The sequence below is a fragment of the Jatropha curcas genome, chromosome 2 (genome assembly GCF_041381405.1).
Source record: "Jatropha curcas cultivar XTBG-Jc1 chromosome 2, XTBG_Jcur_1.0, whole genome shotgun sequence".
In the NCBI taxonomy this organism is placed as follows: Eukaryota; Viridiplantae; Streptophyta; class Magnoliopsida; order Malpighiales; family Euphorbiaceae; genus Jatropha; species Jatropha curcas.
Window position 1 is genome coordinate 26366466 of NC_143152.1, and position 13316 is coordinate 26379781.

Sequence of the window (13316 nt, forward strand, 5' to 3'; positions counted from 1 at the left end):
AGTTCCTATGATACCTGTTCATATTTGGTTACCCATTCGACGTAAATTCTCCTGTTACGAAGTCTATAATATAATTCCTGCATTTCCCAACGAATAAAAAAATAAAATAGAAGAGAACTTCCCTTCTTAAAAATTTCCTTGTATGAGAAAAATGAAACTTGATAATTTAATTTCCTATCATTTTTGAAGGAAAAAACAAATGTGGTGATCGACGTCATCGGTTGCTTTGCAATTTACTACAAAAAAAAAAGGAAAAAAAGAAAAAGGGAGTTTTGTCATGTTCCTTTCAACAATATGCTTCTGACGTACATAGATGTTTTGTAGGTACGAGCAGTAATCGGTTTTGATGGAAATATGTCACAATTGATTGTTGATTAAAGGTTAATACTCTTATAATTTGATTGATTTCGATATGATGTTTGTAATTATATTTCTATTGATTAATTATTGAAAAAGTCTCACGTGGTATATTACTAATTAATAGTAATTGATTACTATTAATTATCGTAAAGTGTATTTAGTAATTTACGATCTACCAAGGATGATTACTTATTAACAGATGTGGTAAATAAGTGCTGCTTCTAAACTTTAATATGGATTTAAATAAATTGTTTTTAATTATTCAAAATTCAATGTCAAATTTATATATTGAAATATTCTGTTATCTACAAATTATAAATGATGATATATATATATATCTAAAAATAAAAAAAATTATTGGCTAATTACTTTTTAAAAGAAAAAAATTTGCCACATCTTTTTAACAAAATCAAGAAATAAATTGAATCGAATTAAAATAAATTGATTCAATTTAATTCCTTCATTAACTTACAGTCTTTTTAATTTTTTATTTTAAAATTTAAATAATTGAATTTTGACTATACTCAAATCAAATCGACTGATGCTAATCCTTGCTGCAGGGCATCAACTTCAAATCTCCACATCATCGTACTAATCTATTTATTATTGCTTTTTTTTATCTAGTTAACTAATTAAAATTTGAAAAGAAAATAATTAAACCTGCTTTTTTTTTAAAAAAAATTTTTCTTGAGTTTTGAGGTGATCTAGCTATGTGGATAAGTGATGTTATCGAGTATCAGTTGAGTTCCCTAGCTATCAAGCATCAACCAAATTACGATAAGGTGATATAGACTCATTTTCTAAACAAGTTTGGGATAATTTTTATCTTTGAAGGTGAGTTAATTCAAATGGGGAAAAATGGTCCCATTTTTACCCACAATTTCCTCATTTTGTATGTGTTTAGAGACAGAGATTATGATTATGAGTGTAAAAGGGATAATTTTAAGGTTGATAAGCTGTCAATTAATTTGTTAGAAACCCAATTAAAATGGATAAATTTGGGAGTGGGATGTGAGTTGTTACTTACCCACCGTTGGTTTAATCTTTGCTTTCAAACAAAAAATAATATGCGTCCGAATGGGTTACTGTCTGATACATGACATGAAAACCATTTCTTAACCATTCATTCCCTTGGCATGTAAGCATTTCCATGTTCATGTACATGAGATTGAAGGGATGGACTTAAGTAGGTCCAAAATTCTCAATACATTTTAATTTTATAAAACAAAAAATTACTATACTGTTCCATCATATATTAGTTTTTTTTTTAAATATTTGTTTTTTTTATTGATTTACCTCTCTATCACGTAAAAATAAAAGAAAATTTAAACTCAATAACCGAGTTTAAACTTGTTAATGAGCCATGAGTTTTATTTTTATCTATAAATTGTAAGCGAGTTAAGTTTAAATTCGATTTTTCAAGCTTGAATAGAGTTCGAGCAAGGTTAAATTTAGTATACTTTTAATGCGTCAAATTCAAGCTCGACCCTTTTATTATTTTTAGTTTATAGTTATTACTCATTTAAAATAAAAATTTCTTTATCTTTCGAAACATATTATTTTAATTTTTTTTTAATTATATATATATATATATATATATATATATATATATATATATGATTTTCCTAATGTTAGTATATATATAATATGGGACCCATTCACATCCTCACTTTGAAGCAATTGCAATACATTACTATTTAGTATGTTAACGTTTCAAACCTTACCAAACTCTACCTATTGTCTCTTGTCCAGCCATTTTCAAAGACCAATATCCACCTTCATGTACTGTAGTGCTTTTATTATTATTATTTTTTTTTCAATCAACTTAAATAGAATATGCTATTATGAAAAAGAAAGATATTAAAATCTCAGTCTCAAGGGTGGAATTATTATATTTATATGACAAAAGAAATTCAGTTACCGTAAAAATTAGAAAAATTAATAAAAAATTTAGATAAAAGACTAATTTTTTTTCTAAAATTCTCAAAAGGAAGAACAAAAATGGCTCAGAACTTATTTTTACTAGAAAAAACACTTAAGTTTTTATATCTACAATATCATGGATTTAATCCATGAAAAAAACACATTTCTGGAGAGGAACGATTATGAACCTCGAAATGAGATTAGTTTCATATTAAAAGAATTAGTGAGAAAAAAAATTATTTTCTTATATATTAACACAAAATTAAATTAAAATTTCACTGTTTGAAAATTAATGAGCATTTACTTCAGGATGTTGGAACATAATAATGTCTAAATCTTTCAAGAAACATGTAAACATGTCTATAAAGGACTTTTGCTTGCTATTTGACAAATCACTCAAACATTTGAATATTGTTAGAAACTTTCCAAGCTGCTTATTAGTTCAAGTTTGAAATTACTTAGGCGTTTTTGTTTTTATTATTGCCAGAAACAACAAAATTAAGGAAAACTTTACTTTGGTCAACTGGTTATTATGATTAAGTAATTAAAAGCAAGTTAGCTAAATATGAGTATGCTAAAAAGTACTAATTATTTTTAGTCTAGATATTAATTAATGCAAGCTAACCTTCTTTTTTTCTTTTTCTTTTTTTAACACTAAAATATTTTAAGAGTGGAATTATTTTGTGTTATATATAATCTAAAATTTTCCTGTATTATTATAAGATAAATACTTGATTATTCTTGCTATTAGTCTTAATTTATTTTTTGATGACAAAAGAACTTTTTTTTTTTTTTTAAGTAAGATTGTGGTTGGATGCTATGTCAAGAGGCCTCTTTTTATTTTATTTTTCTACAAATGTATGTTATTTCATATATGAGGATATTTTAAATTGCAAAGTTAGGTATATATTCTAGGAATAAGTTTATATTTGACCTAGATAGTATACTTAGATTTAATTATCTCCCCCTAATATTAAAAAAAAAAAAAAGAAAATTAGCAGATGAGAGTAGGAAAAAATGATTATTTCCAAGATTAATACCAACAAAGTAGGTACCAAATTAAGCATTTCCAACCAACCAAATTCCTCCACTCAAAAAACAAAAAAAATCCTGATTAAGGTTTAAATTAGTTGAAAATGGGTATTTGATAATTTAGTTCTAAATTTACATTCTTCCTTAAGGAAAAAAAACATAATGTAACATGTAAGAAATCCATAGAGAGGGATTAGAGCTTAAAATCTTGTTTTTGAAGAATCCACTAACCCACCTAACATAGCAAAAACGACATTGCAGCAATTCCCTTATCACACTCTATTCCCTTTATAAAGCTTGAGGTAGCTAGTCGTAGATGAACGCAACAAGCCTGAAAAACAACAAGTAAGCCAACATCAAGATTTACATTGTGATCAAGACAAACAAAGAAAAAGAAAATGGATTCCTCATTTCGTTTCTTGATTCTTTTGGCTTGCCTTCTTCTCTCAACTGCTTTAGTCGAGTGCAAGGTTCGACGTTACACATTCAAGGTAAGTTAATTAGCATTAACTATTTTACTTTTACTGATTTCTAAAATATAGTAATTTTCTTTTACCATATGTATATATATAGAGAGAGAGAGAGTAGACTACAGTGACATTAATTATTAGCTACAACAAACTTAATTAACATTGTACACAGGTGGTGATGAAAAATACTACAAGATTATGCTCGAGCAAGCCAATTGTCACAGTGAATGGGAAATTTCCAGGACCAACTCTTTATGCCAGGGAAGATGATACAGTTCTTGTCAGGGTAGTCAACAAGGTCAAATATAATGTCTCCATTCATTGGTAAGAGTTGTCATTTATAAATACAGATTATTATATGTGATATTTTGAATTTGAATTTATTATATTACTATTTTTATTTTCTCAGGCATGGCATTAGACAATTGCGAACTGGATGGGCAGATGGGCCTGCATATATTACACAATGCCCTATTCAACCGGGGCAAAATTATGTATACAATTTCACCATTACAGGGCAAAGAGGAACACTTCTTTGGCATGCACACATTCTTTGGCTAAGGTCCACTGTCCATGGCGGCCTTGTTATCTTGCCTAAGCGTGGCGTTCCTTATCCATTCCCAGCACCCCATAAGGAAGTGGTGGTTGTACTAGGTAACTTAGGAAAAAAAAAAAAAATTCAACATTTTACTCTTAAATATTCATTAATAAATTTTTTATACTAATGAAAATTTTGATTTGCATTTCAGCTGAATGGTGGAAATCAGACACTGAAGCTGTAATCAATGAAGCTTTAAAATCTGGATTAGCACCTAATGTCTCTGATGCTCACACTATTAATGGACATCCTGGAGCCGTTGCCAATTGTCCTTCCCAAGGTATTTAAAAAATAAATCAAATATTAAGAATTAGTTTGGGTTCGGCTCTAAAAATATTGGGTAATTAAAATATTCTCCAAATCACCAGTTTAACTAATTAAATCTTTTTGCAGACGGCTTCAATTTGCCAGTAGAAAATGGCAAGACCTACCTGCTAAGACTAGTCAATGCTGCACTCAATGAAGAGCTCTTCTTCAAAATTGCAGGACACCAGCTTACAGTAGTGGAAGTTGATGCCACTTATGTAAAACCATTCAAAACAGACACAGTACTAATTGCTCCAGGCCAGACCACCAATGTTCTCGTCACTGCTGATCAAAGCTCTGGCAAATACTTAGTAGCAGCCGCACCGTTCATGGATGCACCAGTTGCAGTTGATAATAAAACGGCAACGGCCACTCTTCACTATTCTGCAGCCCTTAGTAGCACAACCACCATTCTCACCAAACCACCACCACAAAATGCCACTGCAGTTGCCAATAAATTTATTAACTCTCTACGGAGTTTAAATTCTAAAAAGTACCCCGCAAAAGTCCCGTTGAAAATTGACCACAATCTTCTTTTCACTGTTGGCTTGGGCGTTAATCCTTGCCCTACTTGCAAGGCAGGTAATGGGAGCAGGGTTGTTGCGAGTATCAACAATGTCACATTTGTTATGCCAACTACCGCTCTTCTTCAAGCTCATTTCTTTAATATTAATGGTGTTTTTACTACTGATTTTCCTGCCAATCCGCCTCATGTTTTTAATTTCACTGGAAAAGGGCCTGCAAATTTGCAAACCAAAAATGGAACTAGGGTTTATAAGTTGAAGTACAACGAGACAGTTCAACTTGTTATGCAAGATACTGGAATTATAGCTCCTGAGAACCATCCTGTTCACTTGCATGGATTCAATTTCTTTGCGGTTGGTAGAGGAATTGGGAGCTATAACCCAAAAACTGACCCTCAGAATTTTAATCTTGTCGATCCTCCTGAGAGAAATACCATTGGAGTTCCAACTGGTGGATGGGTCGCCATAAGATTCCGTGCAGATAATCCTGGTGAATTTCTAAAATTCTACTTTCCGTCCATTTTTTTATAATGATATGCTATACATTCTTGAAAACTAATTAACAAATTCAATTTTGGTTTCTTTTGTTGTATTAGGAGTATGGTTCATGCATTGCCATCTTGAAGTACACACGACATGGGGACTTAAGATGGCGTTCTTGGTGGAGAATGGAAAAGGCCCTAATGAATCGCTCTTACCACCTCCAAGTGATCTTCCCAAATGTTAAATCGGCAATGCATTTCATATATATAAATATGTATATTTAGAGAAGAGAGCATATGAGGAAAGAGAAAGACATTGAAAAGGAAAGAACAAAGAAATTGAGATTTATATATACAAAGATCCTATTTGTTTCTTGAGTAAATAAAAAAATTTGCTCAAGGAGTTCGAAAAAAATTGTAAGAGCATTTTGATGATTATTAAAAATGAAATAGAAATGAAAATTTTTTATTACATGAATTTTTATACATATTGAAAGTTGAATTGTTAACTTGTTTTTTCTTTGTTTTAACTTTTCTTTTTTCCTGTTGAATGACAACTAATTTCTTTCTAGCCGAAAACAATTAATTCCTTAAAATATTAAAGGATAACTTTTTTTTTAGCCAAATAATTATTTGTGATGGGGATAAACACGATAACAGATATGAGAGGGAAAAAAAATATAAATTTCTACTGAGAAAATATATAAAAAAATATAGGTTTCATTCAATAGAACTCATTTTTAAATTACAATCCATCCATTATTTATGTGCATGACACAGAGTTTCGCATAGGTAAATTTTCTCTGCTTTAAAAAGTTGGGCTTCTTCATTTGGGAGAAAAAAGGGAGTGAGGCGATTAAGGTTTAAGTTTTTAGTAAATGTCATAAAATATTAAATATTAAAAAACTAATATATTTGATAAAAATAAAATAAAAATATCTAAAGTAACCTCAAATAACATGAAACTAACATATTTGGTCAAAAAGTAAACAGAAACACAGGGAAACAATAAATTTGTAAAAGCAAATCCCTATACAATTTATGTGATTCAACACTGAAGATGATGATCGGCGATGACAATTGTATCAGTATCAATCCAAATAATCCAAACAGAATCGAGAGTCATACATTATCTATACAGAGCATAAATAACATCTATGACAGTAAAAATTTTTCAGCAAAAATTAAGTCACTCATATAAAAATGAAATCGCAGAAGAGAAATAGAATCAAAAAAAATAAAAAAAAAACCGTGGAACAATGCCAATAATGAGAAGAATAATTAACGGCTGAAAATAATAAGAGCAAAGAGAGAAATAACGATAAGAAAATAATGGAGGCTGCAAAAAGACGGCAGCAGAAAAAGAATATAGAAGTTAATAAAAAAAAGAAACACTAAACAATTAAAACACTGATAATTAGGAAATTAATGAAAAAGGAAACACTAAATTAAAACACAAACGTCTAACAAAATAAAAACAAAAAGTATAAAAATTAAAACAAACCCAAACTAACAATAATTTAAACTGAAAAGTCTAACCAGCAATCTCTGACCATAGTTTAAAAAATGTGACATCCATTAGAATTACCAAAAAAAAAAAAACAGTTGAGAGTTTTAAATTTATTCTTCAAAAGATATATGGGAACCCAAAACAGGCTAAAATCATGATCCAAAGAATGAAACATGGAAATTAGGCCCATTGGACGTATAGCTATTGTGTCTGTCTAAGTTGGATTTATTTGATAATTATTTATATTATATCTCAATTCAACAAATTTTGATTCAACAGTCTCAGGTATCTGAATTTCAATTGGACAGTTTTATCTGTCAACTGTCTTAAATTTGTTTCAACAATTCTGAAAGTCTCAATTTCAGTTCAATAATTACCATCTTGAGTTTTAGTGGGGATGTTAGAATATTATTCTAAAATATTTTTTATATTCCTTATTTAGTTTAGTTTAGTTATTCAATAACTACATCTATCAATTTAGCAAAACTCAAGCTTCATTTCGCTATTTAGGTTTGTATTATATTTTTGTTATTTAGCTGAGAATATTGTCTTTTTTTATAAATAGTAAAGTCTTATATTTTATTTCTATCATGAAAGTGAAATTATTTAAATATTAATTTAATTTAATTGATGCATAATTAATTAATTTAATTAATATATTAGTCACTCTTTTTTTTTCTAAGGTTTAAATTCTCCGCCCTCCGTTTTCATATATATATGATAATATGAAGTTTAAATTCTAAAAATATTAATAAAAAAACTAAAAAGCAATTATAATTAATTACTTGGAGGGACTCAAATTGAAATTATTAGGAGTGGTCAAACTTCGGTAATCACCGATTTACTGCGCCGAACTGAAATTATTCGGTAAAAATGACACGGTACATCGGTAAACGGTCAATAAATTTTCAGACAAAATTCAGTAAACGGCCGTAAATATCTTTTTTTAATTTTTTTAAAGAAAAAATAATTTATAAATTGATCAATTCAGTAAACAGTAAAATTATATTAGTAAATCGATAAATCGATAATGATAAATTCGATTATATATAAATTGATTAGTAAACGATAAATATTCAATCGATAAATTGAAAAACGAAAATTTAATAAACGATTAACCAAACCAACTAAATATACACCCTATAAAATATACATTCAAACTACATTGACAATGATGCTTCACTTTGACATTCTTCCAAAGCTAACTAAAAGAAGCAAACAAGAGAAACATGACAAACCCACATTAACTTTTTATTGTTTTTTCAAAAAATAATAATTAAAAAAAAAACCTGAACTGCCATAAATTATTTAATTTTAGTATATTGGACCCATTCACATCCTCACTTCCAAGCAACATATAAATATTTTAGTATGTTAACATTTCACACCTTACCAAACTATCCACAGTATTTTGCCTAACCAATTTCATGTATTATATTAGTTTCATACTTTTGAATCCACTTAAATTAAAGATTCATGATTTGTATAGAAGATGTTACCTAAAAAGAAGAATTAGAACCTCATGCTTGAGGGTGAAATTATCTGGAAAAAAATCACTTATCTCAAGAAAATTAGAGAAGTAAAAAAAACATATGTTGAGTTATAAAAATTTTAGAAGAGAGCTTTTTTCTAAAATTATATAAAAAAAGGATGATTAAAAACATTTTTTAATAAAAAAATTAACTAATTAATAAGAAAATATTTTCATAAATATGGTGTATTACAAAATGAAAAGTCATTGTTTGAAAATTAATTAGCATTTCCCTAGGATGTTGGAACACAATAATGTCTAAATCTTTCAAGAAACATGTAAATTAATAATGTTAGAAGATGGCTTCCACTAATACCTTTGTTCTTGTCACATTTAGAATTTTATCGTTGCTTAAAAAAATTATTAAATTTATCTAGATTACAATGAATTATTGACTAAGTTGACTATATTACCTTTAATTTAATATATCCAAACACCAAAATTAAATTTTAGACTCTTCAATTTTCATGTTTTGTCCAATTATAGTGGTGGAGAGATTTTGGAAACACATATACAAAGGGTGTACATGGGAAAAAAGAATTTATTACTCCTCAAAATCACAAATGTGATAAGTATTTTGAAATAAGCTATTTTTTCAAATATGACAAGTATTATAGAACGAAAGTAGTAATTATTAGTAATTATAGGTAAATTTAATTGATTATCTATAAAGGAGTAAATGACTATTAAACCTTTTCAAGGACTTTTGCATGTAATCCTATTGGATAAATGCTAAACCTTATGTCACTTTCATTACCAGAAAAGACTAAAATAGGCAACTTAATTTACATTAGTCAACTGGCTATTATGATTGAAAAATGAAAATTGTTGCTAAAAAGTACTAATTACATTTAGTCTAGATGTTTAATTAATGCAAAGCTCTTTCCTGTTTTTTAATAAACTGTAAATTTTTTGAGGTAGGAATTTTATCGATATTATATAAAATTTTAAATTTTTGGCATTATAAGATAAATATTTCAATTTTTTAATTATATGAAAACATTTTAAAGTGACAATTTCCACGATTAAGTACCTACAAATTAAGGTTTTACACACGGCAAATTCCCAGTTAAGAATTAAATTAGTTGAGAGTGGGTGTGGGAAGGCCTTGATAATTTAGTTCTAAATCTACATTGGTCCTTAAGGAACAAAAACATTATGTAACATGTAAGAAAAGAATTAGAGCTTAAAATCTTGTTTTTGAAGAGTCCACTAACCCACCTAACATAGCAAAAACGACATTGTAGCAATTCCCTTATCACCCTATTCCCCTTATAAAGCTTGAGTTAGCTAGTCATAGATGACTGCAACAAGCCTAAAAAACAACAAGCAGGCCAACACCAAGATTTACGTTCTGATAAAGACAAACAAAGAAAAAGAAAACAAGAAACCAAATGGAAGAATCCTCATTTCGTTTATTCGTGCTGTTGGCTTTCCTTCTTCTCTCAACCGCTTTTGTCGAATGCAAGGTTCGACGTTACACGTTCAAGGTAAAGTTTAAATTATATATATATATATATATATGAACATGCATTTAGATTCTTTTATTGTATATAAGTGTATGATGTACATACTTTTATTTAAAAAAGTTATCGTTTAAGATCAACGTGAATGATTCAATTCATATTTTATAATGTAAAATTTAGAAAATAAATCACTGATAAAATTTAACCGGTTATTAGTAATAAGATTATATTGAAGACTGTAATTATTAATTAACCTTATAATCCACTCTTTAAATATTCCAAAATTAATTGCGAGATTAATTTAATTAACATTGTACACAGGTGGTGATGAAAAATACTACAAGATTATGCTCGAGCAAGCCAATTGTCACAGTGAATGGGAAATTTCCAGGACCAACTCTTTATGCCAGGGAAGATGATACAGTTCTTGTCAGGGTAGTCAACAAGGTCAAATATAATGTTTCCATTCATTGGTAAGAGTTGTCATTTGTAAAAACAGATTATTACATGTGATATTTGGATTTAAATTTATTATGTTATTATTTCATTTTTACAGGCATGGCATTAGACAATTGCGAACTGGATGGGCAGATGGGCCTGCATATATTACGCAGTGCCCTATTCAACCGGGGCAAAATTATGTATACAATTTCACCATTACAGGGCAAAGAGGAACACTTCTTTGGCATGCACACATTCTTTGGCTAAGGTCCACTGTCCATGGCGGCCTTGTTATCTTGCCTAAGCGTGGCGTTCCTTACCCATTCCCAGCTCCCCATAAGGAAGTGGTGGTTGTATTAGGTAACTTCGAAAAAAAAAAAACACTCCCAAAGTTTTACTCTTAATTCTGTAATAAAATTTTGATACTAATTAAATTTTTGAAATGAACTTCAGCTGAATGGTGGAAATCAGACGCTGAAGCTGTAATCAATGAAGCTCTAAAGTCTGGATTAGCACCTAATGTCTCTGATGCCCACACTATCAATGGACATCCTGGGGCTGTTACCAATTGTCCTTCCCAAGGTATTTAAAAAAAAAAAATCAAACATTAATAATTAATTTACATATATTTGAGGTAGTGCGACAGGCCTCATTGAATTGAATTAATTAAATAAAATCTTTTGCAGACGGCTTGAATTTGCCAGTAGAAAGTGGCAAGACGTACCTGCTAAGACTAGTCAATGCTGCACTCAATGAAGAGCTCTTCTTCAAAATTGCAGGGCACCAACTTACAGTTGTAGAAGTTGATGCCAGTTACGTAAAACCCTTTAAAACAGATACAGTGCTAATTGCTCCAGGCCAGACCACCAATGTTCTCATCACAGCTGATCAAAACTCCGGCAAATACTTAGTAGCAGCAGCACCGTTCATGGACGCACCAGTTGCAGTTGATAATAAAACGGCGACCGCCACCCTTCACTATTCCGGCGCGCTTAGTAGCACATCCACCATTCTCACCAAACCACCCCCCCAAAATGCCACCTCTATCGCTAATAAGTTTACTAATTCCTTACGTAGTTTAAATTCTAAAACATACCCTGCAAAGGTCCCATTGAAAATTGACCATAATCTTCTTTTTACTGTTGGTTTGGGCGTTAACCCTTGCCTCACTTGCAAGGCAGCCAACGGTAGTAGGGTTGTTGCGAGTATCAACAATGTCACATTTGTTATGCCAACTACTGCTCTTCTTCAAGCTCATTTCTTTAATATTAATGGGGTTTTTACTACCGATTTTCCTGCGAACCCACCTCATGTTTTTAATTTTACTGGAAAAGGGCCTGCAAATTTGCAAACAAAAAATGGAACTAAGGTTTATAGGTTGAAGTACAACGAGACAGTTCAGCTTGTTATGCAAGATACTGGAATTATAGCTCCTGAGAACCATCCTGTTCACTTGCATGGATTCAATTTCTTCGCCATTGGTAGAGGAACTGGGAACTATAACCCAAAAACTGATCCTCAGAATTTTAATCTTGTTGATCCTCCTGAGAGAAATACGGTCGGAGTTCCTACTGGTGGATGGGTCGCCATAAGATTTCGTGCAGATAATCCTGGTAAATTTCTAAGTTTCTACTTTCCGCCCATTCTATAAAATGATAGAAACAATATAGTTTGATGATACACATTCTTGAAAACTAATTAACAAATTCAATTTTGGTTTCTTTTGTTACATTAGGAGTATGGTTCATGCATTGCCATCTAGAAATACACACGACATGGGGACTTAAGATGGCGTTCTTGGTGGAGAATGGGAAAGGCCCTAATGAGTCACTCTTACCACCTCCAAGTGATCTTCCCAAATGTTAAATCGGCTAAATATTTCATACACATAATTACAGGAAAAGTGACAATATGCGGAAAGAGAGAGGAAAGAAAACAAAAAGAAATTGAGACTTTCATATATATGAAGGTCCTATTTGTTTCTTGAGTAAATTTAAAAAAAAAAAAATTTGCTCAAGCAAATTTGAATAAAATTGTAAGAGCATTTTGATGATCTTATTAATAAAAAAATGAAATCAAATGAATTTTTATGCGTCAAAAGTTGAATGGTTAACAATTGCGCTCTGTTCAGCAAGAGCGTTTGAAGGAATGTTTAGAGTTTTGACTACCTTAAAACACTGCTTTGATGTATTACATTCTTTGCTGAGGTAGTTTACAAAAAAGTTTTCAATGGATAACATAGGATTTAGTGAAACGCGTTTCACTTTTTTTTATTGAAAATTTATTAACAGTCTTGCCTTTAATTTAAAACTCTTTTTATTATTTCAATAACTGAGTGAATCCCTTTCTCAATTAGCTAAATGTCAAGAAATAATTAAACTGTTCAAAACCTGATTGCTATGATACTGCAACAATATCTCCTTTTATATAGCTTGACTATACACTATAAATTGATATTCTTTTGATAAAAAATTAATAACACATCACAAAATCATCTCTTTTTTTTATTATTATATTGAGTTCACTTCTACGGTCATAATTTAAAATTCTAACTGAATACTCAAATGTCTTTTTTTATCATTTTAAATTCAACGGCTAATCAAACAGTTATTTTCACCGAACATTTTTGCTCCAAATAATAATATGAACAACTAACAGCTAACAGCTACTAAA

At 29.9% G+C, this 13316-nt stretch overlaps 2 protein-coding genes across 2 annotated transcripts; both read left to right on the forward strand.

The window, feature by feature from the left end:
- The first annotated feature begins 3624 nt into the window (after positions 1-3624).
- LOC105646631 (laccase-4) lies at positions 3625-6167 on the forward strand. The gene is made up of 6 exons (XM_012232515.3): positions 3625-3806; positions 3958-4109; positions 4195-4439; positions 4535-4663; positions 4777-5703; positions 5810-6167. The coding sequence occupies exons 1-6, from the start codon at positions 3714-3716 to the stop codon at positions 5938-5940; spliced, it is 1677 nt and encodes a 558-aa protein (XP_012087905.1). The 5' UTR covers positions 3625-3713; the 3' UTR covers positions 5941-6167.
- Positions 6168-10028: 3861 nt separating this feature from the next.
- On the forward strand, positions 10029-12727 carry LOC105646629 (laccase-4). The gene is made up of 6 exons (XM_012232514.4): positions 10029-10226; positions 10524-10675; positions 10759-11003; positions 11097-11225; positions 11330-12256; positions 12379-12727. The coding sequence occupies exons 1-6, from the start codon at positions 10131-10133 to the stop codon at positions 12507-12509; spliced, it is 1680 nt and encodes a 559-aa protein (XP_012087904.1). The 5' UTR covers positions 10029-10130; the 3' UTR covers positions 12510-12727.
- Positions 12728-13316: the final 589 nt, after the last annotated feature.

Coding starts and splice junctions, on each gene's coding strand:
- LOC105646629 (XM_012232514.4), top strand. CDS start 10,131: ATGGAAGAATCCTCATTTCGTTTATTCGTGCTGTTGGCTTTCCTTCTT. Junction 10,676..10,758: donor TATAATGTTTCCATTCATTG/GTAAGAGTTGTC, acceptor TCATTTTTACAG/GCATGGCATTAGACAATTGC. Junction 11,004..11,096: donor GGAAGTGGTGGTTGTATTAG/GTAACTTCGAAA, acceptor AATGAACTTCAG/CTGAATGGTGGAAATCAGAC.
- LOC105646631 (XM_012232515.3), top strand. CDS start 3,714: ATGGATTCCTCATTTCGTTTCTTGATTCTTTTGGCTTGCCTTCTTCTC. Junction 3,807..3,957: donor TTCGACGTTACACATTCAAG/GTAAGTTAATTA, acceptor CATTGTACACAG/GTGGTGATGAAAAATACTAC. Junction 4,664..4,776: donor TGCCAATTGTCCTTCCCAAG/GTATTTAAAAAA, acceptor ATCTTTTTGCAG/ACGGCTTCAATTTGCCAGTA.